This window comes from Pyxicephalus adspersus, chromosome 1, assembly GCF_032062135.1.
Source record: "Pyxicephalus adspersus chromosome 1, UCB_Pads_2.0, whole genome shotgun sequence".
Taxonomy (NCBI): domain Eukaryota; kingdom Metazoa; phylum Chordata; class Amphibia; order Anura; family Pyxicephalidae; genus Pyxicephalus; species Pyxicephalus adspersus.
The window spans coordinates 67452064-67477484 of NC_092858.1; the positions used below are offsets into that span (position 1 = coordinate 67452064).

The 25421-nt window shown below is 35.5% G+C and overlaps 1 protein-coding gene across 1 annotated transcript in view; it reads right to left on the reverse strand.

Annotated features, from left to right (window-relative positions):
- GABRG3 (gamma-aminobutyric acid type A receptor subunit gamma3) overlaps window positions 1-25421 on the reverse strand; it is a 253015-nt gene that overhangs the window by 24496 nt on the left and 203098 nt on the right. Inside the window, exon 6 of the mRNA XM_072412880.1 lies at window positions 6098-6235. Coding sequence (XP_072268981.1) covers window positions 6098-6235 — 138 coding nt within the window. The remainder of the gene's footprint in view (window positions 1-6097; window positions 6236-25421) is intronic.

Consider the following 25421-nt stretch of genomic DNA (forward strand, 5'->3'; position numbering starts at 1 on the left):
TTTTTACCACCCGGTTACAGCTTCCTACCACCCGGCTGAAAAAAATTTCTGGGGAGAACACTGATATATATTATATATATGCAAGTAGTAGCTAATTATTGTCATAAATGTAATGTTTTTCCTTTTTATAACTATAAAAAAATCCCTTACCTGTCCCGTTCTGTCAAAGGATGTTGCCATCATTTTTTACTTATTCACTTCCTCTTGCTATCCTAATTGCCTGATCAGGGATGAAGTAACGTCCGCCCGGGTGCATGGGGGATAATTCAGTCCCAGTAGTCGCAGGGGAAGCCAGGATTGTTGGGTATCCTGGCTGCTTTTTGACAGTTTCAAAGAGCAAAGATGGATTATTGAAGAAGGGACATTGTCTGTCCCTTACTGAAATACTGACCTGTCTGATAGAACATTTTTAAAAAGTGGAACTTAAATTCTACTTTGCTTCTCCCAAATAAAGATATAAATATGATGATTTGTGATCCTCTGGAATCATAAAATTATCTATATACAAATGCCATAAACTCCCCTTTATCTGGCATACAGGGATTGGTAGATTCGAAAAGTATTTAGTTTCTGGTTGTTTGAGCGTTACTATCAAAAATAGGTCTAACTAATAGGTCAATAATAAACTCCATTTTTAACCTCATATCAATAAAGGCACAAAAGCAATGCAATACACTATATATAGAATATAACCAGTTAAAAACCCACCTACATTCAGGTAAAAATACCTGTTCTGTATACTCAGAATGTTCCACAAAAGCACAGGGCAGTATAATGACAGCAGTAAAAAAGAAAGTCCAAACCCAATGACTGTGACTAGCTGGGAAAGCAGTAGAGGTCCTAAATATGAAGGTTTTGGGGTGCTGAGAACACATGGAAGCTACACATAAAACGTTAGCTAGGTGATTGCATGGTGTGCCAAAATTAAACAATTTTTTTGTTGGGTTTTTTGGCCAGGCTACATGCCTGTTGCCTGAGAGTGTTGGTTGCTTGGGTTCCAGATAACAGGAGTTTACTGTATTCTGAAGCAACAAAATTCATAAATTGAACATTCTCATCATTCAATAGCCTTTATACATTCTTCAACCACACAAAACATGCAGAAAATGTTTTAAATGATTGATCAGCATTTGTGGAACAGTCCTGGGAAATGTCAGTGGAAATACACACACTAAATACTAGGCCATCACTGGTTTGAATGATAGGCTCCTTGCTTGCTGGAATGTGCATTTACATGCAATCAGGTAGTCCTAATGATCTAACACATGGATCACAAGCTTTTCCCTGCCTAGAAGTCTGCATAGAGGTGTAATGCTCAGGTTTCAGTTGGTTAGCTGCTTGGTTCAGAAAAGTGACTAGCCTAAAAAGCCTAATACCAGCTCCTCTATTGGACCTTTAATGAGACAAAGACATGGGGCAAATGTAAGTTTGGGTGCTTTTGTGAATTTATGAAGGGCAAATCAGATGTACTGACAGGGATCATAAGTAGCAGAGAACATATGAACGTGGAATACATTCCTTTTCTTTCTACAAATTTTCTGGTTTATATGATATTGGTTCTACTTTCATGAATAACATTTGTTCTCTTTTACCACAAAAACCTCCCATACAGTATCACATTTATAAAAGACTTTTTACAATGGTGATAAGTGAGTAAACACTGTACAATAATAAACCTAACCTTGAAATCAAAAGTTTTTTTGGCCACTTTTATTAATGATGGTGAACAGAAAGATAAGACTCTTTGTGTATAAATCATTATTTAAAGAACATGTAGCATTCTGTTTGGTAAGGAAAAGACTATCATATCATATCATAAGACTTATCAAAGACTCCAATTAGTTGAAGAACTATCCATTGGAAATATCACAAGTAATCTGCTTTATTGTGTGTGTGTGTGGGGGGGGGGGGTATGGTCAGTATAATGACCAAAAGAGGGGAATGATAAAGTAAAGACTATCATATCATATCATAGGACTTATCATTGACTCCATTTTGTAGAAGAACTATCCATGGGATATATACCAAATAATCTGCTTTATTGTGTGTGTGTGTGTGTGGGGGGGGTATGGTCAGTATAATGACCAAAAGAGGGGAATGATAAAGACTATCATATCATATCATAGGACTTATCATTGACTCCATTTTGTAGAAGAACTATCCATGGGATATATACCAAATAATCTGCTTTTATGGTCACCTGGGGAGACGTGAAGAGATTCCCAGGATATTAGGGCCATACATTGTTTAGGAACATCAATAGCTAAGAATTCCTAAATATTCACTTATCACTTCAAACATTTAATTACTTTTGTACCACCTACTTTACTTTGCAAAAATAACACTATGTTTTTCTGAATTAATCAGAACAGCAATTAAAACAGAACTGGTATATGGGTCTGTTCACTTACGATCGTAATAATAACCTAATAACTGAAGTTTTTAAAAAATACATTCATTTTTCCTTGACATTTGGTGCCGAAACCCAGGGAAATTGTTGCTGAAGTTTAGAAACCTTGGGTTGAATGTCTGCCTATTGTATTGTATTCAATATAAACAACAGCTTTTTGGGATGGGCCCTAGAACAGGACTGTACTTTCCCCAACAGCTGAAAGCATTCTATTCTGATATGGCAGGTAATGTGGCCTCTTTGCAGAAATGTTTAAATAAGGTGCATAAATACGTGTTTGATTCTATTCCAGATCCAAATGCAATTACTGATTCCCAAAAACCTAAACTAGGAGAATGGGTGATGATAAAAATAAACACTGTTGAAAAGAAACACCAGATGAACCTTGGAACCCAGGTCCCCTACCAAGTTCAAAACTGACATCTGATATATCACAGCAGACACGCCTGGATACACGTCTCTCACTGCAAGGAAGTGATTTGGAGAATCAAGCATGAAACGTGTATATTATGTATATGTGTTGTTTACTAGTGGTGGGGGGCTGGGATGAGATGGGTCCAGAGTACTCTTTTTTAGACAAACACAGATTCCAGGTAACCAAACAGTATGACTGGGATTTATCATGGACGGTTATCCTGGTTAAATCATGATGACTTGTTTAGGGAATAGAGATTTGAGGACTAGAGAGGGACTCCAATTATGTATATAAGAACAAGATACCCACCTTGTTCTCTGACCTCCAGATGTTGAATGGTTTTGCCCTGGGCAGGGCATCCACAACAGGTGGCATGCCTAAAGTAGGTGTCTGTATGGTCAGTATAATGACCAAAAGATGGGAATGATAAAGTAAAGACTATCATATCATATCATAGGACTTATCATTGACTCCATTTTGTAGAAGAACTATCCATGGGATATATACCAAATAATCTGCTTTTATGGTCACCTGGGGAGACGTGAAGAGATTCCCAGGATATTAAGGCCATACATTGTTTAGGAACATCAATCGCTCAGGATTTCTGAATAGTCACTTATCACTTTAAACCTTTATTTACTTTTGTACCACCTACTTTACTTTGTATAAATAACGCTATGTTTTTCCGAATAAATCAGAACAGCAGTTCTATCAGAATTGGTGTCTGTCTGTTCTCTTACGATTGTCAGAAAAACTTAATAGCTGACATTGTTAGGAAATACCGGTACATACATTTTTCCTTGACACTGTTCGAAAATGCATTTGCTTTATTTTAGTGTTATGTTGTGTACTGTACTTGCTGACTTTTGTAAGGCAATCACAAACAATACTTCCTGGTGATTATTTATTCATGGAAATCATGTTCATTCATGATTATTCACTCATGCAAATCATGTGGACCAGTAGACTACTATACCAGTTATATTTAAGCCCTCCTGTCTATTCTTAGCAGTAATACTGGTATTTTAATTTGGAGCAGTCTACAAACACTTATTTTTTATTATTGTGTCTTTTTTCAAGATTTCCCTTTAAAAAGAATCAACTATGAAATGTGAATTTAGTACCATCAGCTGTGTGTGCATTATTTTCCCAATCTTTAAAGTGCCCTCCAAGCCTCAAGCAGCTGTATGGAATTCTGAATAAATGTGTGTATCTATGCTGTAAACCATCAATTCTGAATACATAAGTTGGTCCAGGGGCATAAAGATATGACTTTTATGACTTATAATAAAATGAAGAATAAATCTCTATGGCTAAAATATGATATTGCTATATTGACATCTCAGAATAATAATATATATATATGTATGTATATATATATATATATATATATATATATATATATATATATACTTAGTGATCCTTAATTAATTTGTAAAAAGTCCTCATGTAAAGACTTGAGGGAAACAAATACTTTTAGGAGTATCAATCTCCTATTTTCCCAACAGCTCTCAGTTCCTGCTGACCTTAATAATATAACATGAGTCAGTGGTGACATGGAGATCAGCAGAAATAACCGGTGAAAGCTGTAGAAGACCCAAGAGATTACCAATACTAGAAGTGCCAGTTGTCCTGTGAACTTCTTTTACAGATATAGCTTGTTTTAGGATGTTTATTACAGTGACACGGTCACTTTATATCCAAAGGTAAATAGAGTAAAAAGAAACACCAAATAAACATCTAGACAGGTTTTACATAGATTAAAATTTTAACATTCACAAAAAATGGCATTTTTATTTTTTTTCCCCACACAGGTTGTGTTCTTTTCACCTAGAAACTCTTTTTTCTTTGTTCTAACGTATTGCAAACATAAAGTCAATTTTGGAATACAAAAACTGGCATGTGCTCAAGTAAAAAAAGTGTTCAAAAATCTTCTACAGATAAACAATTGAAATCAATGTAACAACAAGATCTAAAAACAAAGAATGCAATCAATAGATTATGCGTTTAGGTCTTTTAATAACACCATGTCTCTAATCACCATCCTACTAAATACAGATTTTTACAGATAATACCTTTTTTGTCTCTGTCACAATTTATAAATACCCAAAACTGGGTATATAGAATGCTAGGCACTGGAATGACAAACTGCACTGTAGGTACCAGTTATTCACGTTTACTTTCAATATCTTTAAATAGTAACAGTATGTGGCCAGAAGTGGCTTGTTGTTTTTAGGAACCTTGCTGTGTTCAGTATCAACATGGTTCCAAATATTCTCTAGAAAAGGAGAGGTCGGTAGCATAGTTGAGTCCACAAAAGAACACGGTTCTAAAATGGCCCTTACTGCAAGTCTCTTTTGCAGGTCCGCAGATTGCCTAAGATTATCAACATTGAAGTCTTTGGGCAGGACAAAATTGGAAATTATGAGTAAAAGTTGAACCATGCATTTTCTAATTGATTTCAATGAAAAATGGGTACATTTTGAATAAAAGGTAATGACTCTTTGGTTTTAATTTTTCGAGTCTAGGACATAAGTAGACATGGGCAAAGATACTGGAAACTGCACTAAAAACGTCTCCATAAATGTATATGTGCTGTAATGTGCTTTTTTACACTATTATACAGTATGTAATGGTGGTCACCAACACACTAGCTTTTGGATGGTTACTAGGGTACACACTAGACACACTCCTTCTGCCTTGTGGTTCCAATTACTTTCACTAAATAGGAGCGTACCCAATTGAAAGTACATTTGCCCATCTTTAGTTGGATTCCACTATTTGAGCAACTCCTGGTGATTTATAAATTGCATCTATCCTATATTGCAATTGTTGTTTAATTTGGACATAACAATTTAGCAAGCACTTTCACTGAAATAATTACTATTTGAATTGTTAATAAATCCATTCCATAACGGCTTTTACTATTTAGTTGACAATGTCCTTATTTGTAGTCTGCTGGCTTTATATTAGTCAAACGATGAGCTGCATTTATCCAGACACTGCAATAAATTTTATAGAAAACCACTGTTGTGCACAAAGCATGAAAAAACACACTTCTCTTATTACAATAACATGTGAGTAATAAATAATCTGACATTTAAAATGAAAACACACCAGTTTCAATCAGATGAAATACACTATGTAGGCTTAAAAAAAGAAAAAGAAAACAATTTATGGTTTATGTAAATTGATTTTTCATGACACATGGTTTTGTATAATAAATCAGAGAAAACAGGATTATATTGGTTAGTGGAAAAATTGATTCTTACCTGCCGATGTTTTGACACTCTCTGTTGTGTTCCTAAGACCCATAAAGTCAAACTGGTAAAGTCTCCAAGATTTCTGATTTGCAGCTTCCACTGAGTTTTTCCTCCATCTGTAAATCATTTCCTCCTTTGGGTAACCATCTGTTAATAAACAAAGATCTTATCTTTATCAGTCAAGTGAAGCACTTCATATTGCTTCGTCTTTGTAAGACATTGTCTAGCAGAGTGCTGTTTCTAATATTTAGATGGAAAACAATAACAGTTCTTTAATAAGTAAATTTGATCTTACTTTTGTTTAGTTTATTATCATTTACTACACAATGCATTTCTTTGTATGCACCATTATATTATTTTGCATGTGCATCTATAACACTGCTTGCAAAGCAGCAAACTTGCACTTGCAAGAAAAGGAGAGGTTTGTCCCCATGGGTAAGTTTATACTACGTACACCCACTAGATTTTTGTTGCACATTTGTTGCACAAGACATTCGATTGTTATCCACCCAAGTCCCTGGTGAAAATGTAGCATCTGTTCAGCTGTCCTTTGATGTCATTCACTATTCTGTCCTGGTGGATAAATGAACAGCCAAGTAGGCATGACCACTGTATTTTTCTATGGAACAGAACATAGACCCGAATGGCATGTACAGCACTGTTTTGTTCTGCCGCCACCGGAATTTTCATGGAAGATCATTCCCAGCAACAGACGGGTCTTTTGACTGAAATGTGTTTATTTTGATCTCCTGGTACTTTAGGTTTATTTTAGATCACAATCTAACACAGATCTCCAATACAATTGCAATGAGTGCTTATCTTGTAATAATAAATATGACTTATTAATTGTAATGTTTCACTTAAAATCACATTTGTCTGTTTAAAAAAATTAAACATAAAAAAGAAATTTTCTATACTACACTATGCACCTGATTTATTAAACTTCTACAAGGCTGGAGAGAATACACTTTCATCAGTGAATCTCAGTGATCAAGCAAACCTGGATTGGATCTGTTCAAGGATTCAAAATATTTGCTAGCAAAAGGCAAATGAAGAAATTCATTGAAGGTTTGCTGGATCACCCAGCTTTACTAATGAAAGTGTATACTCTCCAGCCTTAGAGAGCTTTAATAAATCAGGCCCTATGAGGGGAAATCCTTAACCATGTTGTATGTGGGATACCACCCCAACAACCACAACCTATAGAAATAATGTCTGCTTTTTACATAGATAACCCTAATAATTTAACTAAAGTCAAATTTCATTAAACTGAAAGCCATCTAAAGCCTTACTAAGCTTATCTAAAGCTAGTTACTAAGCACAAAGAAATGGGGCCAGGTTAACCAAAAGTCCCCCTTATTGTCACTTTCATTCCTACTAAACATAATTCAAAGGCCATTTAATGCACTATGGTTTTAAAAGAAAATCAAGAAAAACTCCTAATTGATGTTCCAAAACCTAAAATTCCGAAATTCTAAAACCCCCAGGATCAGCAAACCCATAGCAGTGAACCTCCCCCCTATTTACGTGCAGAAATATTTGTATTTATTCTGGGTAGTAGACAAAATGTGTCCCTAGATAGGACTTTCCCTTGTAGCAGCAGTAAGGCCTTTTTTTATTATTATAAATGTAGTGAGTTGACAGACCAAGCAAACTAATATCAATATAGTCAAATAAAGCACTTCATATTGTTTTGTCCTTGTAAGACATTGTCTAGCAGAGTGCGGTTTCTAATATCTAGAAGGAAATCAATAACAATTCTTGAACAGGTAAATTTTATTTTACTTTTGTTTTATTTGTTTAGAAATGTATCACTTATTACAGATTGCATTCTTTGTAAAATTATATGAGATTGTATGAGCACCCATAACACTGCTTGTATAAGAACCATAGCCCTTTTTTACTTGTGGAAATATAGGTATTTTAAACTGGGTAGTAGAAAAAAGTGTACCACTTATATTATAGAAAAATAAAATGCAATGCTGTAAACAAATCTGATTAAAAATTTTTTTTACCAATAGCAAAAAAGAACCTATTTTGTAATCCATTTTACTTATTTATGGTGCAAACAACCTTTATGTAACATTTTTTTAAAGGTTTTAAACCTGTATGCTTTATATAGAATGTACCACGACTCTTGATATATAACGTTCCAGTAGAGCCTATATAATGCAGAAAAGATGTTTCACAACAGATACTGAAATAAATGCAATTCCCCTAATGCACCTGAATTTCACAGACGGTTGCTTGGGCTGGTTTATGAAAACTGGATAAAAAATATCAAACTGATGCCAGCAGCTATCAATCAGATTCTTCATTTTTCTTACACAGGCAAGAGAATGAATTACCTGATCGCCTTATTATGTGTTGTGGCCAAAAGGACTTTTTTTATTCTTTGCTTCATTTTTGCCATAAACTTGGCATATTGCATAAAAAGGAAATCAAATGTCTCAAAGGGTTACTAAATCACATATAAACAGTTAAAGGTTACAAATAAAATCTTAATGTAAATGTTCATGCAATCTCTACAATGCTTTTATCTAGCTGAATTATAAATTGTGCAGACATACTAAAGCCTTGCTAAATTTGTAAAAAGTAACACATACTGTGTATACAGACATTCTACAGATCATGTGTTTAATAGATTAATGTGAATGTTACTTTTAGATTAAATATGTACAGGCCTACCCCATGCCACACCCTATCCCAGAATAACCTGCTTTATTTTTAGCACGTACTGTTTCTGTACACTGAATTTTACCTCCATTTCTCTTTTGTGTGAGAAGCACATCTATAAATTTCTGCTGCATTACGATTAGTTAGTTTTGTGAATGGATACCAAATGCATTATGGACTAACCTTCTCTACCACTTTAATTTAATCGTATGGTAATGATTATATTTTGTAGTCATTTTATCACTAACTGCCCCTGGCCCCTCAATGCCTCTCCTAACACAAACCGCTCCCCATTATACCCTCTACACTATATTGTTGCACACACATTCCAATGTCATACTCTCTACAAACCTGTCTTGCACAAAATACTGCTGTCCTTCTCTCTGCACTCCTGCCCATACCACCCACCATCATACTCTAAACAATCTTAAATTTTACCTGCAAAAGGATTTGTATTTCTGGCTACCTAGCCCTGACAAATACAGAAACAATGGATGAGCGACATTGTTTTTGAAATCCAATTAAAGTTTTAATGACTAAAGCTACGTACACACTTCCAATTATTATCGTTGTTAAACGAACGACGAACGATCCTGCACGATATCTACGAATGATCGTATAGCACCGATCCTGCACATACAGATAACGACACGATCGTTCGTAGATATTGTACACACAGTAGATACGATCGTTTTGAGCGATAGAGGGAGTGACGTGCACGACAGGAAGTGAACGAACGTTCGTTCATCACGCATGCTCAGACCATGGACGATCAACGAACGATCGTACACGAACGATCGTCAACGATCGTCGTCCAATCCGATCCGCCGGTCCGGTCGTTCGTTTCCAACGACTTTCCTCGTTCGTCGGCGTCGTTGGTTACTTTTTTTACTAACGATTTTTGCCCAATCGATCGTTCGTCGTTCGTTCGTCGTTCATTTTGAACGATAAAAATTGGAAGTGTGTACGCAGCTTTAAAGCAACAGTTTGTTAAGTATCTGACTTGCTTTGAATTTTTATCGTAGTCTATGTCCACAAACTTTTCAAGTTAAATAAAAAAAGCTCCAGAACATGGTATTGTCATCAAAACTGCAGGGAAAAGAAGAGAGAAAATAAATTTAAATATATTTAGGAAAAACAATTTTTACATTCTGTCAAACAGAAAAAAGCAATATTTTTAGGTCTATAGGGGATTTGTTTACATTGGAATTCCACCCACTAGCATCCCAATAATTTGATCAATTAAATACTTTTGTCCCAAGTAATTTGTCAATTTTCTTTTAAATCAGACACTTTCTGCTTTCACAAATTGATTTAAGAATCTGTTACATAGTATGGAGACAATGAGCTGCAAGTGAAGGAATCATTTGTAATAATTTATTACACAAATAATTTACATAACATGCTTTGAATGCCTTAAAGCTGTAGGTCTTGTTGATTTAGTTGATTTGTTAAATTAAATCAACTAAAGTAGCATAGGTCCTCATGAACATTAAAACCAGCCCTCTCTTAAGTAAACCTGGCTGATATGAAAATTAGAAACATTTGCAACAAGCATATGTTCTTCTCTCCTGGCAATACCAAGCCCCCTAGAACCTAGCTAGCCAAACAAGAGGGGCAGTGGTCATTTCTCTTGTTATAAAAAAGCACTTCTGCATAACAGATTGGATCCTAATTAACTGCTTGTTCCTCTTCCAGTTTCAGCTGATTTAAGTATGATATTATGTTCCCATATGAAAGTTCACAACAGAAACCCTTACAAGGCTTTAAAGAAAATTTTGTGTTACTGGCAATTCCCCATAAAAGCTTCTTGCAGCAGTGACAATCTAAGAGTTGGAGATCACAAGATGGTTGCTATTATCTTTAATAAGTAGAAGGGGGTTAAGGGGAAGACAGGGAGATGGCATTACACAGGCTAATCTACAAAATGTTGATGTCTATGACTTTTGATCTTTGACAGAATGCTTGCCTTCAAAAAATAGGTTCAATTTAAAGCAACCTAAGATGTCCCCATTCAGGAGCACATACTTACCTTTACTTTACATTTTGCCATTCACTCCACAGTGGCATTTATAAATAGGTATAGTATATGATTTTTTAAACAAACATTTTCTTTGAAGTTTTTTTTTCCAAAACTCAGACTTTGATATGTGTATATAAACATTGCAGAATATATTTTATAGCCTGCCAGCTAAAAAATAAAACATTTTTCTAAACTTCAATTCCCTTGGTGGATTATCCCAGTTTTGAATGGCATGAAAATTTACATAAGCTAATTTAAATTGATGTTTGAAAATATATTAGCTAAAGGTTAGGTATTTAATTGAGACATTTTAGTGTGTTTTCCCCCTAATGCAATGAAGGGAAAAACAATTTATTCTGAATTCAAAAAAAGTCAAATGGATTTAATTATAAAAAAGCAGTTGTGTGACCTGGAATGTTAACACATTATGCCAATAATGTTGTTAATTAAGGCAATGATCTAAATCTTCTGCATAACCAGGAAACAAATAGTATTCCTATACATCTTAAAGGTTTTATAGAAATATGTATGTGCTATGCTTATCAGGAGCAGGGACGTTCCTCAGCTACAGTGCTAAGTTTTGTTTGTATGTCATGTTCCATACACCATTTTATCTACAGTGCTTCTGGCTTGAAATGTGGCAGGAGAGTTTAATCCACATGTTGTCTGAGCTTACTGGAAAATTTTGATTTGGGGCTGGGACTAGGGATTTGGAGGTTTTTTCCATGTTTGGTGTTTCCTACATACTATTATACAATATGCTGTACTATTATGCAAATGTAACGAAAAGTCTTTTATTTCTGATTCTTTTTATTTCATCAATTGATTGATCTTTTGTTCAATTGAATATCTTTTGTTTAACTCACTCTTTATTTCTTCCACACTAATATTCTAAGCTATAGTCTTAAACTGAGATTGTTTCCATTTCCCTTTCCCTACGTAGGCACTGGGGAGGTAGGAATGATAAGTCCAAGATAAATTTTTATCTACTCTTTACTTTCTATATCACTGTAACTAGCTATACATTTTACATGTGTAACTCTTATCTTCCTGGGTTACTATTTGAAACACAGGTTGGTTTGCTTAAAGACAGTGCCAATGAATAACACAAAGCACACGTTTATGGTTGGCATAAAATATATCTGTTCAAATTAGTGCTGAAAACAACCCACAATAGATTTGGACTAAAGTTGCCTAATTACCAAATACAGATTGTTACTTTAAAATGCTGTTGATTTCTCTTTAAAACAAAAGTAAAAAAAATCTGCATATGCCCCAAAACCCAGTAAAGGGAACCTAGTTCGAGTAGTCCAAGTATTTCACTATGCAAAGTCTAAATTCTTTAGACAGGGATTTCTTGCTTAAATCATCATCACAATCATTATACTGCCACAGCTCATTTAATGTCAATGCTTACAGGCTTCATCCGTTGTTTTATATCTATAGACATGTATTCTTGATATTAAATACCATAATTTTAGGCAACTAGTTTTTACAATATGAGAAATTAGAATTGATGTTCTCTGTGTGACTTGGATTTCTAAGGTAATCCTCACATAATAAAAGTTTGTTGGTAAAACAAGGACTGTGTTGTACATACAGTATATATTTATCTTGAAAGCTAACAAATAATTATCTGAGTCTGGTATATATATGTGATACCATAACAGCTACTAATTAGTCACTAGATCCAGTAAAATTTCATTGTATCTCAAAATATTGGAAAAAAAAAGCCATGGGAATTAAGCATTGACATTTATAAATTTTAAAGTATATGTAAAGCCAAAACATTTTTGGGGTTTTGCTGAAACTGAAAATTAGCCTGTTTAAACAACACTACAACTTTCAGCAGCATATATTTATGTTTCCTTGCTCTTGGGCTGTACTGTTCGACTGTTGGGAGTGAAGGAGAACATGTGACTGGCTAGCCCTCTTTTGAATGACAGCTCCAAATCCTCATATCTAGCCCAAAGCTGTAACATGAGGGTGGGGAAAGACTCCATAGCCTTGTGTAGGCTTGAGTGGGTTGTATGGAACTAACACAGGGCTTTCCTGTGGTAACGATCAAATGGCTTGGCAAAGGAACAAGGAGAGGTAAGTGTGCTGCTAGGGAAGGGAGGAGTTAGGTGACTCTTTTATTTTGCACTGCATAAGCAAAGGAATGAGTCACTTTAATGTATTTACAATTGCTTCTTGAAAATAATCAATGATTTTAAAAAATGAATTGTAATTATTTAAACCAAACATTACATATTTCACAACACTATTTGCAATGGCAGTTTTTTATTATTTTGACTTATCCTAAATGTTTCCTTCTGAGCTTAGACGGCATCTTATTTCGCAGCACTGCATTAATAATGAATGCAGAATATTCTCTATAAAAAATGACTACACCTACCAAGACGAGCATCAAGTAGATAATACCTGTCAAAGCACTCGCTGAATGTTAACGTTGCCACATGTCAAAATGATTTATACAGGGTTTGAATTTGGAACTCTGCCTAGCAGATGCTGTAAAGTAGGGCAGACACATAGCAAGAGGACATTTGCAAGCATTTAGCTTCATGGTCTAAAAAGTCTAAAGGCAACCGTCCATATTTTATCCATCATTTAATATAACTTATATTATTTTTAAATACAGAATATTAAGATTTTCTGTGTGACAAAAATTGGACTGAACATACAGCACCCACTTATGATAAATACCTGTTGAGCCACATAAAAAGAACACTTTATTGTAGTTAATCAAGATGAACTATCAGTTCTCTGTTTTCATGAAAAAGTAAACAATGTTTAGAAAGTCTTGTTTATTTATTTTCATTTTCCTGAATTAGATTTCAGGAAGTATATTAAAGAGTATAGGAGGACTGTGGGAGAAGTAGACATAGTTGATCCAGAGGAAGGCAAAACAAACCTTAAAACCATGGTTGAATTTTCTCCAACAGAAATAGAATAGAGAAGGGGCAAGAGTGCAGAAATGATTTATTACCTTAATTTTCTGGCTATTCTGTCGTGACAAACAGCACAGCGCACCACACAGCACAACGAGAGGTCAAAAATTACCTTTCACTCAACTTCAAGCATTCCGTACTTCAGCCCCCTAACCCATACCTTCTAAAATACTATCTTGTAAGAGAAAATGACTTCTCAACTACACCACAAGTGTTTTTTCTATTAACTGGCAAATGTGATTGTGATCTCTCAGTCCTTCTCACGTAACCCTTTGATCTCTGCACACCTTTCTCACAATTCTAACCGGCTCTTGGCATGACATAATGCTGAATAAAAGGACAAACAACAATAACAAGACAACAAATATTAACTCTAGGAAGGTCAGGTAGAATTTGTGGCTTCATTTTTCTTCTTTGCTGCTTTTGATTTACATTTACAACATAAGTTAAAGCCTGTACAGACACTCAGTAATTGTATCGCCAAACAATAAATAGTTTGTATTAGGTGACTCTTGTACTGATGCTGTGTGGGTAATGCCTAGCGAATTAGCTTGATCTGGTCTATAGAATCAGGGGGCAGTAGTGAGAGGGTTTAAGAAAAAAGGGGGGTTTATTTATGCAGTAGAACCACTGATATCAGTGCAGATGGTATTATCATGGCCACTGATACCAATAAAGTTATGATATGTGCCATTGACTTGTCAATATATTGCCACAACCTATGGGGCTTCTTTTCACTTAGCTTAGCTTTCACTTAGCATTCAGCTTGGGGGGCCCTGTAGTCTGTTTTACAAAGGAGCATATCCAGTTTTGAATAGTCTACTTCAACTCGCACCACCCTCACCATTCTCAATGCTGGAAAAGAGCAAGACCTGACTGGAAATGTATTATTTACTATTTTCTCAATTCCTCTTTACAGGCATAACAATATTAACCAGCTTGCCCCAACTAACGCCAACCTCTGTTCAGCCAGCACTATATTTGAAAGACACTGGTGGTTTCTCACCTTCTAAGGTTGAAATGAATAAACAAGTTTTTTGTGAAACGACTTGCAGTCTTCAGACATTGGCATTTTCCAGTGGTTTCCCAGAGCTGATATCATGGATCTATTAAAATTTGATCTACATTGATGTTATGCCATTCAAATAGATTTTTCAGTTGATGTCTGCTTACCCACAAATTTACAATTGCAAAATTTGAGAGGTGACAAAAGTAATGTTGAAGGTATTGCCAAAACATGAGTAACACAGTAGCCAACAGAAGTTAAACCATCCGGATTGCTCATGCTGCAGCTGACTGCTGGAGTACAGAATATTCAAAGGCTGGAATTTCAAAACCAAAACATTGCTCCAGAGTTGTATATTTCTTGTCCCCCTGGGTGTCCCCTTTCTTAAACCAGATAAAATGAAATGGTTTCATAGGAAAAATCAAGAGCCTAAAACTCTTTCACAAGTTATTTGAAATACCGGAAAACACTGTGCTTCAGTAGACACCTGGGCAAGATCAGCAAAGGAATACCATAACAATACCTGGGCAATACGGCAGTGGAATATTGTAGAAACCCAAAGCAAAAGACTGTAAAAACCATATGTTGAAAAAAAGACAATTCCACATTCCATCTTCTAATGAACGTACATAGGTGATTATGAAAGATGATTTGAAGGAAGTGTATGATTGATCTGGACAGTCCTGTGCTCTTTTATTTGCCTCTTCATTCAAAGATGAAAGAGGTAAAAATAAACAGATAAAACTAGAGGCATATATTGTAACTCTTAAGGGGAACTGACTTCCTGCAATTCATGATGATGTCCACAGAACATGTATAGCATTAAAGCTTTAAAGGATCCCTTCTGCTGGCATCCTAGACAACATGTGACATAAGAACTATTTTGTGTATGGTGCAACGGACATGTTTAACAAGATGTCAGTGATGCCCATTTATCTGTCACCGAAGACTATTTTGGTATAAGGATCCTTTACTTTATTTTGTTCTGATGTAAATGTTGATGTTACTACATTTTCCCATATTTAGCTTCTTTTATTCGATTTTTTTTTATTTCTACAATAGATTTCATAATGTTTTGAGTGATGTTACAATTTATCCTCCAACCGTTATTATTGTTGTTGTTATTATTATTATTATTGTTAATAAACATGATTTTTATAGCACCAACATATTATGCAGGGCTGTACATAAATATGGGTTACAAATGATAGGGGGAGGAGAGGACCCTGCCCTGAAAAGTTCTTCAGGGCAGTAACACACAATAGGAGGAGCTTTTTTCTGACACTTACCGCACCTAGCCCCTTACATGGGTCTTATCTTTTACAACTCTAAGATTCTTAATTTTAACCTTCAACTGGTACTCTTCTTGCATACCTATTGTCAAAGATTTGCCACGAGTATGAAGGAAGTGGACGAGTATGGGGAAGTGGACCCTCTGTGCAATCTGCACATTTAGCGGAGGTTTGAGCAGAGGTGCAGAACCACCCGGTGTTCACCAGAGCACCCTGCAAGAAGTGGTAGACTTTGCCGTGGACGGCGCCCAGGTTGCGGCCCTCAGACACAACCATGCAGACGGCAGCTGACTGCAGATGGAACCGAAGCATAGCACCAAATCGATAGGCGATCTTGAAAACCAGAGCAGGACCAAGTCAGGGCAGACGGCAAACAATCGAAGTCAAACAAGCCAAGGTCAGAACCAGGGATTCAGCACTTAGAAACAGACACAAGCTGGAGCCTCAGGTAAACGCACTTATTGCAAAGGCAAGGAGTGTCAGTCTGAACGGCTTATATAGTGAGGCTAACAGGCAGGCTGGGCGGGGACTGGATGAGCAGGTGCAGATAAATCAGCTGGAAAGGTCTGGTGATGGCTCTACCTCCAAGGCCTGGACAGAGCAGCCTGAAGCAAGGTAAGGAGACAAACTGATGCTGATCTGACATATATCTGGTGAACAACAAGTACCAGATCAGCTTGCTGCTGATCTGTGACATCTATACTTCATACAGTTAGCACTAGTCTCCCCCTGGTTTTCCTTTTTGTACCTTCCTCAATTTCCTTCCTGGCTATGTCTTCCTCTGTCCTTTTCTGCCTCTCTTTTTTATTCCCTTTTTCCATTTAGACGTTTTCAAACGTATTCACTTTGCCAATTGGATACAGCAATTTATTGACCCTTCATTGACCCTCCTTGCTTTTTAAATTGAGTTGTTGCTTGAGCATTGCTTTTTGTTTTCAGACTAATAAAAAAGAAACTGTTTTCTACATAACAAATATTGTAATATAGCTATGTAATATTTCTTTTTAAGGGGATATAAACTGAGAAATGAATATATATTGAAAAGATGTAATGTGTATATCTTTGGTAAAGATGGGTCTTATGCAGCCTGTAAAAATTGAGGATTATTTTTAAGAAACAAACATGCTATTCTTCTATGACAATATGACAATATATTTTTTGGTGGAAAAAAAAAAAAAAAAACATAACTATCATGTTTTGGCGTTAACAATAAAGGCAATGTTGTTGTGTAGAAATTCAGTTTTTGGTAAAAAAATTTGACTGGTAAGGCAGTTGGGCCCCATACCATACAGCTGGTGGGCCCCAAACCTAAGGCAGGTAAACCTTGGCACTGGTGGGTCCAAAAATTTAATTCCTCTGGTGGGCCCGGAGTTTTATAGTTACTGAAAAATGTTTTGCTTATTTATCAATGCTTGAAAATCATAGAAAAGATTATGGTAGTTGATGTATAAACTATATTTACACTTACTTATATATCATCAATAGGAAATGTTGTCCCTCATTTGGAATATTAGCTTACTGGAGCATTTATTGGATCACTGAGAACAAACATATACAAACCATAAGTGGATTTCCTAGATATTTGCAGCTGGCTGGAAAGTTTTGATAAGGTCTTCTGTAAAAATAGATTTGAGTTTGCAAGTAACAGGGTTCGCTAATGACTCTCAATCAGTATTTTGTCCAGAATTTTCTTAGGCAGCCAGCTAAACATTCAAGCTGTAAATAGTGAAACTCCAGCAGCATGCACAGCAGCTGTCACACACACCACTGTACATCAGGAAAAAAGATCAGGGGTCCATTAATGGTATTTTAACACAATGTGATGTAATAATTAATACATGAAATACATTAGTTAGAAACTTTATTGGAATCTGTTGTACAACAATATCTAGTTATAAGGGTAATATTCAGTAAAATTGTATATTCCAAAAAGGGTGAAATGTTGATTCAAATGTTAATTCATCAGTTTTAAAGGGTATTTGGAAAATAGAGGATTGTATATGTACAATTGCAAATCCATGATAATATTTGTTATGATTATGTGAATATGAATGTCCCTTGTCTGCATTTATAAACATTAGCAGTTGTATTACTATATATGTTCATTTTAATATACCAATATGTTATTCCTTTCATACAAAACTACTGATAAAAAAAATTAATTGAACATGCATTGTCTTCTGTTCCACTACTGTAAACTGCCATTTTGTGACAACTGAAGAATGCTCACAATTAAAGATGCAATGATTAATTGCCTTATGTCTTTCAAGGTCTATTTCAGAAGAGCATTTTAGGAGACAGGAAAGCATTCTCACTAGCACATTGTATTGTTCTGACAGCTTGCAAAGTGAGAGACAGTTGTATGTGAGTGTGCTCTTTAAGGCAATATGTGCCTAGAAGGCCAAGGCCTCTTCATTGTTACCAGGATCTGCATGAGTGTATCATATATAGATAGACTTTTTAATCTAAATGCAGATGACCCTGCATGATACACAATGGATGAAACCTTTTGGGGAGGAAGATAAAGGCATTCTCAGAGGAAGTTCTGTGATCAATGGGAGAAGAAATAATTCAATATGTATACACCAGACTTTTATATATGCAGGGTCCTTTTTTATGTTATTCACTTGTTATTCACATTGTCCCTTTTCCCTGTTAGTAGAGATGCCTAGCCCTAAAGAAACATATACTGATTAAAACAATAAGGAGGCAAAGAGGATGGTAGGGCTTTTTTTTTTTTTTTTTTTTTTACAAATATTTATGGTGTTGTGATTAAAGAAAAGTATTTACAGAGAGTACGCCAAGATATGCATGCATATCATAGAGTGAATTAACATTTAGTTTCTGTCCAAACTCCATATATCCTGGAAGGGTATATTTAAACTAATCACTACACAAAAAAACTCTATACATAGTTCATAGTAAATTATTTATCCCTTGATTGCAGGAGGATAAAATAATATTTAGTCATATATCTCATAGATCCCGACACGTTTTGCCTTCATTGGCTTCCTCAAGGGAATGTGAGAAACAGGTAGTACAAAAATAGAGCCTTTTTTTTTAAGTAATGGAGTTTTTTTTCTAGTGAATAATCCAAATATACCCCTCCAGGATATATGGGGTTTGGATCAATACTGAATGTTAATTCACTCTAAGATATGCATGAATATCTTAAAGTACCCCCTGTAATAACTTTTTTTTTTTTATTAATCACAACACCATACACATATTTGGCAAAAAAACTGCTATTTTCTTTGCCTCTTTATTGTTTTGATCAATGTAACTAATTACCAGTCTTAGCTCCCTTTGTGTAATTTAAGGAATTGTCTTTTGTTTTTTGTTTTTTTAATAAAATACTGTTTTCACCTTTTTTACCTTTATTGCTGCTACCTCTTTTGTATGTACACTCACTTCAACAATATTTTGCGGGGCGGGTATACTGATGTTGACAACTGTGGAACATGTCTGCAATTCACCTATAGGGCCTGATTCATTAAAGCTCCCCTAGGCTGGAGAGGATATACTTTCATCAGTGAAACTGGGTGATACAGAAAACCTGAAATTGGATCTGGTCCAGGATTCAAAACATTTTATAGCAAATAGCAAATGTGTAAGGCACTTACCTCTCCAGCTATCCAGTGGGAGACCCTGCCACAGCAGGCAGCGTGGCCGAGGCTGCTGCCCTGCTCGCAGCTCCCTGCAGGCGGAGAGATCCTTTCTGGCTCAACTACTGTTCGGCCAGGCGGCGTCCCCAGCATCCCTATGAACGTGAACAGAAAAATTCTTGTTCTCAGCACTCCTGTGGACCTGCAAAGTAGGGCACATCCCAGGGGTGCTGTTGAAAGAGGTTCGCGCGCTACCACGTGTGCCGTTTGTACCCCTCGGGGGCGAGGCACTCAGCTGTCTCGCCGCGGGGCGGGACATATTTTGAATCCTTTGCAGCCAACCGGTTGGCCGCAGGGGATTCAGTCATCCTCCTATCAAATGGTGCCAGGGCACTCTGGCCATTTAAGGAGAACCTGTCCTGGACACCATTGTCCGCTATAAGCCTCTGTGTGTAAAGTGGGCTTGGGTGCGTTCTCTGTGTATTGGTTCATATTAACCTGTTGTGTCATTACCAATAGCGACCTGGTATGATATCTGATTCTGCCTGAACTCCGCCGGCCCTGACCTTGGATTGTTTCTGACTACTCTTGCCTGCTGCCTGCCCTGACCTCGGATTGTTCCTGACCTGCCTTTGCAGGTCTGTGAATGAACTTTGCCTTGTTTTATGATGACAATAAAGCTTGATAAAAGGATTCCTGGAGTTGGCTGTAGTTTGTGTGCCCAGGTGCATTACAAAATGACTTTGAAATCCATGCCAGGTTTGCTGGATCACCCAGCTTCACTGTGGAAAGGGTATCCTGTCAAGCCTAGGAGAACTTTAATAAATCAGGGCCATAGATTCCATTGGAAAAGTTTGTGACAGAGAGACAATGTAGAAACAATGAAAAGAAGGAACAGACTGTTATTATGTATAACCTGAAGTGTCCGAATTGGCACCACAAAAAGCTTCGTTGTGAAACCAATTGGTATTATTTTACTGGAAGTTACAAATTTAAAATTATTTAATTTGACTTTGAAATGTATTTATTATATTAGAAATTCTTTACAATTAAAGTCTCTAAATTGTACATACAACTAATGTATTCATTCCTATTTTTATATTCATATTGTGAAATCGCATATTCTGATTGCCCAAAAAATGAATGCAGTTGCTGGTTAATTTTGCCCCCCAGCATTCACATATAGCCAGTACTATTATCTACAGGAAAATGTAGCATTTAAGAAAGGAACATGGATTCAGGGGCAGCTTTGAATATATTTGGAAAATGTCCAACCTTTATTAAACTAATTAAGGAATCATTAGGCAATAATAATATTCATATACTCATGATCAAAATGCTTTTCATCATGTACAGTATTTTAACTAATTTGTGTATTGGATAATGATGTGCATTATGGCCTACAGTCATTTTAAACTTGCCCACAGCAGCAGCATTGCAATTTTACTTTTGCAGTACAAACTTATGTGTGCATAAATACATAGAGTACTGAGAATATAAACAATTGCATTCAAAAATATGATTTTATTACATTTGCTTAAATGATCTTTTACAATCATCCATAGACCATTACGTTTAATTATTTATATTTTACTGTTGTAACTTTCCAGGTGTAAAATCATTTTAATAGGAAGAATAATTAAATGCAATGAATTAGAAAGAGAATTAAACGAACTGACTAGAATTTTTCGGTAAAAATATTACAATGAAAGATAAGTATTATTTTAGTCATAAATGCTAAAGGTAAATGATTGAAACCACAAATTGCCAGGAATACTCTAATTTTAAAATCTTCAAACTGGATGCATTCTAAATTGTTTCTTTTGAGAGCCATAAAAGCTATTCTATTGTGGCTATTAAACTTAAGTTCTATTATATGGAAAGCATTTTTTTTTATTCAAGGGATATTGTGGTGTATAGACACTTGTTAATTATCCCCAATTTTTCTAGTAGTAAAAAATGGTAATATGTATCTTTGATGGCATTTGAACATGTGTTTAAGTTAAAACTTGATACTGAAACCACGACTAAAACACATATTTATCAAATGTTCTAAAGAATCTATATTAGTGGCAAGGAAAAAAGTTAAACAAATGTATTCTATGAAAAAGAATTCCTCTAGTTATTCCTCTAAAACTCATTTGCATATTATTTTTTTGATAATGCCTATAAGACAAAAAAGTAGCAGAATTTAGGAACTCGTTTAGATGTCTGTGTTTTGGTAATGCACACGTGGTGCCATTTTGCTGTGCTATTTATTTAAATGGAACCTCAATGCACCTGCATTGTAGTGCACTGCAACACATTGCAAGGCTTAGTAGTGTATTACAGTGCATTTTGTTAGCAAAAAGAGACTTGCATTTTTTTTTTGTGTGCTATTGTGCGTTGACAGCCCATTCATTATCAATGGGCTGTCCTAATGTAACTCACACAATATAATGCACATGTATTAATCTATTGCACTTTTAAATGGGCCCGTAAACATTTAGTTAATATGTTAATTTTATGACATCTGATTTACCAATGGAGATAATTTTAAAAATTTAAAGAAAATACTGAAAAAAAGACACTTTCCACAAAAATTAAAAAAAGTCAAGCTTATATAAATTTTAACTTGTGAATCTCTCCAACCTAACCCATAACCATTCTAAAATGCTTTGGGTACTATACTTTAGTTGGGTGATACAAATATGTTGTCATTTCTTCCTCATTCTGAATGGTGCTGCCAGAATACTTCCACTTAGTTTATTTAGGTCTGAACTGAAGTATCATAGTATGCACTGGGGCAAACATTTATTTTTTTTCCCCACTAATCCACTAATGTGAATTTTACCAAAGTAATTAAAACCCATGACACACAACTCACCTTTTCTCATAGCAAGTATGATGCTACCAGTATTAGTATATATCTTTCTTGGGTTTGGATTAGGAGTAAGATCTTCCAAACACACCAACTTCTAATGACATGTAGAATGTATTGAGCTACTTCTACTGAAAACAAGTGCAAGTGTCAGGAAGACAACAAAAGTATTATGCTCCACTTTTGGTAGGAAAACAGACCTGGATATATAAAATATTTGTTTTGTGTTTGCAACTGTTAAAAAATTGTAGGGTATAAATGGAAAATTTAAATTTAAAAAGAAATGTAAGGAATAAAACACCTGTGTAAACTTCTAGTGTCAAAGGTTCAAGAGAAGGCAACTTTTAGGATAAATAAGCAAAAGGTCCAAAATAACAAAAGGCCAGAAGTGTAAAGGAAAAATAAAAGATGTTTCAGAAACTGATATACACCACCGAAAGAGGGTGTCTTCATTTTTCATCTGGGTCTTAGACCAAGGAAATACAAGCCTTTGATCAAATATGAAATATCAATGATTCAGGTTGTCCAATGCAAGCAAAAAATAAAGTCTAAAAGGCAGTATTTACACCACCCTAAATGGTCACAAGAAAAATGCTTATCAAATGTGTTCATTTTGTCTAACAGTTAAACAAAAACAGACAGTATTGTATAAAAATTACGAAAACTTAAAGGATACATTTTTGAGAATGCAAACAGTGATTGTATTTATTTTTTTTCAAATATCAAACCAACACATTCCTTTATGTAAATGATGTTCCACAACCTATCCAGCCTGTTATTGGCACACAAGGTATTGCTTAGCTGATACATGAGTGCAATTAGTTGGAACAAAAGACAAAGCCATCTAAAACCCTATAGCCTACAGAACCAAATTGAACCAAAACCCATATTTTGTACTAATCTTTTTTGCATTGAGATCATAATTGTTTGACAGTAGTGAAATTTAAAAAAATAGGAAGGCTGGCATTGCTGTCCTCCTTTTGAAGATAATGAGGACACCATTTTATGATCTTCCTGTTAAAGCTTGTGCAAGCAGATCAGGAATAGACTAATAAATTAAAAACAAAATCTGCATATTTATTCCAGGTCTATAACTTTACAAGTCTGCAGGACGACGTTACTGATATTTCTATATGCATTGACAGTCTAATTGTGTTAAAAATAAATAAAAAACACACACACATTTACAGATTTTATAGTGCCGGTATGTAAGTAATGAATCACTTAGCAAATTCCTTTGAGGGGGTATTTTAATTAAAAGTTAAGTGACAGTTTCAGCTGCACTGAACAGATGTGCAATAGTTAGAAGATACCAACACCCACCAAAAATTAGTGATCCATCAGGACTGCTTTAAATTGTTGTTATCCTTTATATAATCTACACATATTGTTTATTGGCCATCGTTTGCATAACTTTTTTTTTTTTATTAGGCAACTTTTCAATAGTGCTGCAAGATTTCTTAGAAGCAGTTCATTTGTAGGATTTTTCCTGTACATTAGTTAGCAATAAATCCACAATAAGATCTGTGGGAGATGCTGCAGTACTACATAAATATCAACTCATTTTATGTGTTTAGATATGGAAATGAAATTATCTACCTTGTAGTTTCAGTCACTGAACTGTTAAACATTCTGTTTTTTTTTTCCTGAGATGACACTGGGGATAAAGTTCACTATCATATGCAAGCAAGGTTTTGAAATGAATGCGTTCAATCCCTAACAATCCTCTACGTGCAATTTTCTCTTTATACAGAAGCGGCATTGTACTGACCACTTAGTCACAAATTGCTGGGCACTCCAAGGCTAACATTATAGTCATCCTCAGGGACTCATCATCTCAAGAAGAGGTTTGACCTTAGCAGATTTGTTCAGTCAGTTGAAACTTATAAAATTCATGAATCACTACTGCCTTCACCTTATTTATATGATTCTTCCCAAAATAGATAGGTCTGCACTGAGATATTAGGGTATTTAAATGAACAGTTTTATACATCTAATATCAATCAGTGTACTAAACATTTTATAACTTGTATTGTTTGGTATATTTTGGACATTCATGCAAGAATAAGATGTGAAATTATTTTTGAAACAACATAAAACATTCTGCGGTGAGACTATATAAATCTCTCCACAAATGAAGTAACAACTACACACCGCTTTTATTATTTTTGCCTAGAAGATCATCCATTTTCCTCACCAGCATGGGGAAGGTAATGTGTCTGTGTTGCTTGACCATTCTGTTACCAGCGAGGTATACTTGACCATGGACACATAGTTCAGAAAACATGGGCAGGGATGCTTGATCAAGTGTGCTTTGATATGTTTGTCAGCAGTTTGGGTCAATCTTTTTCATTTGGCAGGTTGGAAGCATATATGATGGGGCACACTGCTGAAGGTGGTGGTACAACAATATGCTTTCTTTCATTGTAACAAAATGTCATCTCCACCTTCCCCAGAGCTTATAAAATTTCCAGACTAAACACTGCTATGATGTGCTGCAGCTTATATACCTAGGGGGCAGGGAACACCCTGGGCATTGCAGCTCTTCATGCAGAGGCTCTTCCACTTCAGCTTGTAGTATACCTCTTCAATGCCTTGGTGGTCATATATTACACTGGGGAACAATTTTGAACAAATTTTTTGTTGACTTCAATTTTTAAGCTTGTCATGAATATTCACGAATATTCCACTTCTATGCTTTTATACACTCTTGGGTTTCTTTGGCTGTATGTTTTGGGTCATTATAAAAGGCCTCCCAATCAATGTGACTGCATTTAGTTGGATTTCAGCAGACAGTATGTCTCTGAACCCCTCAGAATTCATTCGGCTGCTTCTGTCCTGTGTCTCATCATGGATAAACACTAGTGTCCCAGTGCCAATGGCAGCCATGCACGCCCAAGCCATCACACTGCCTCCGCCA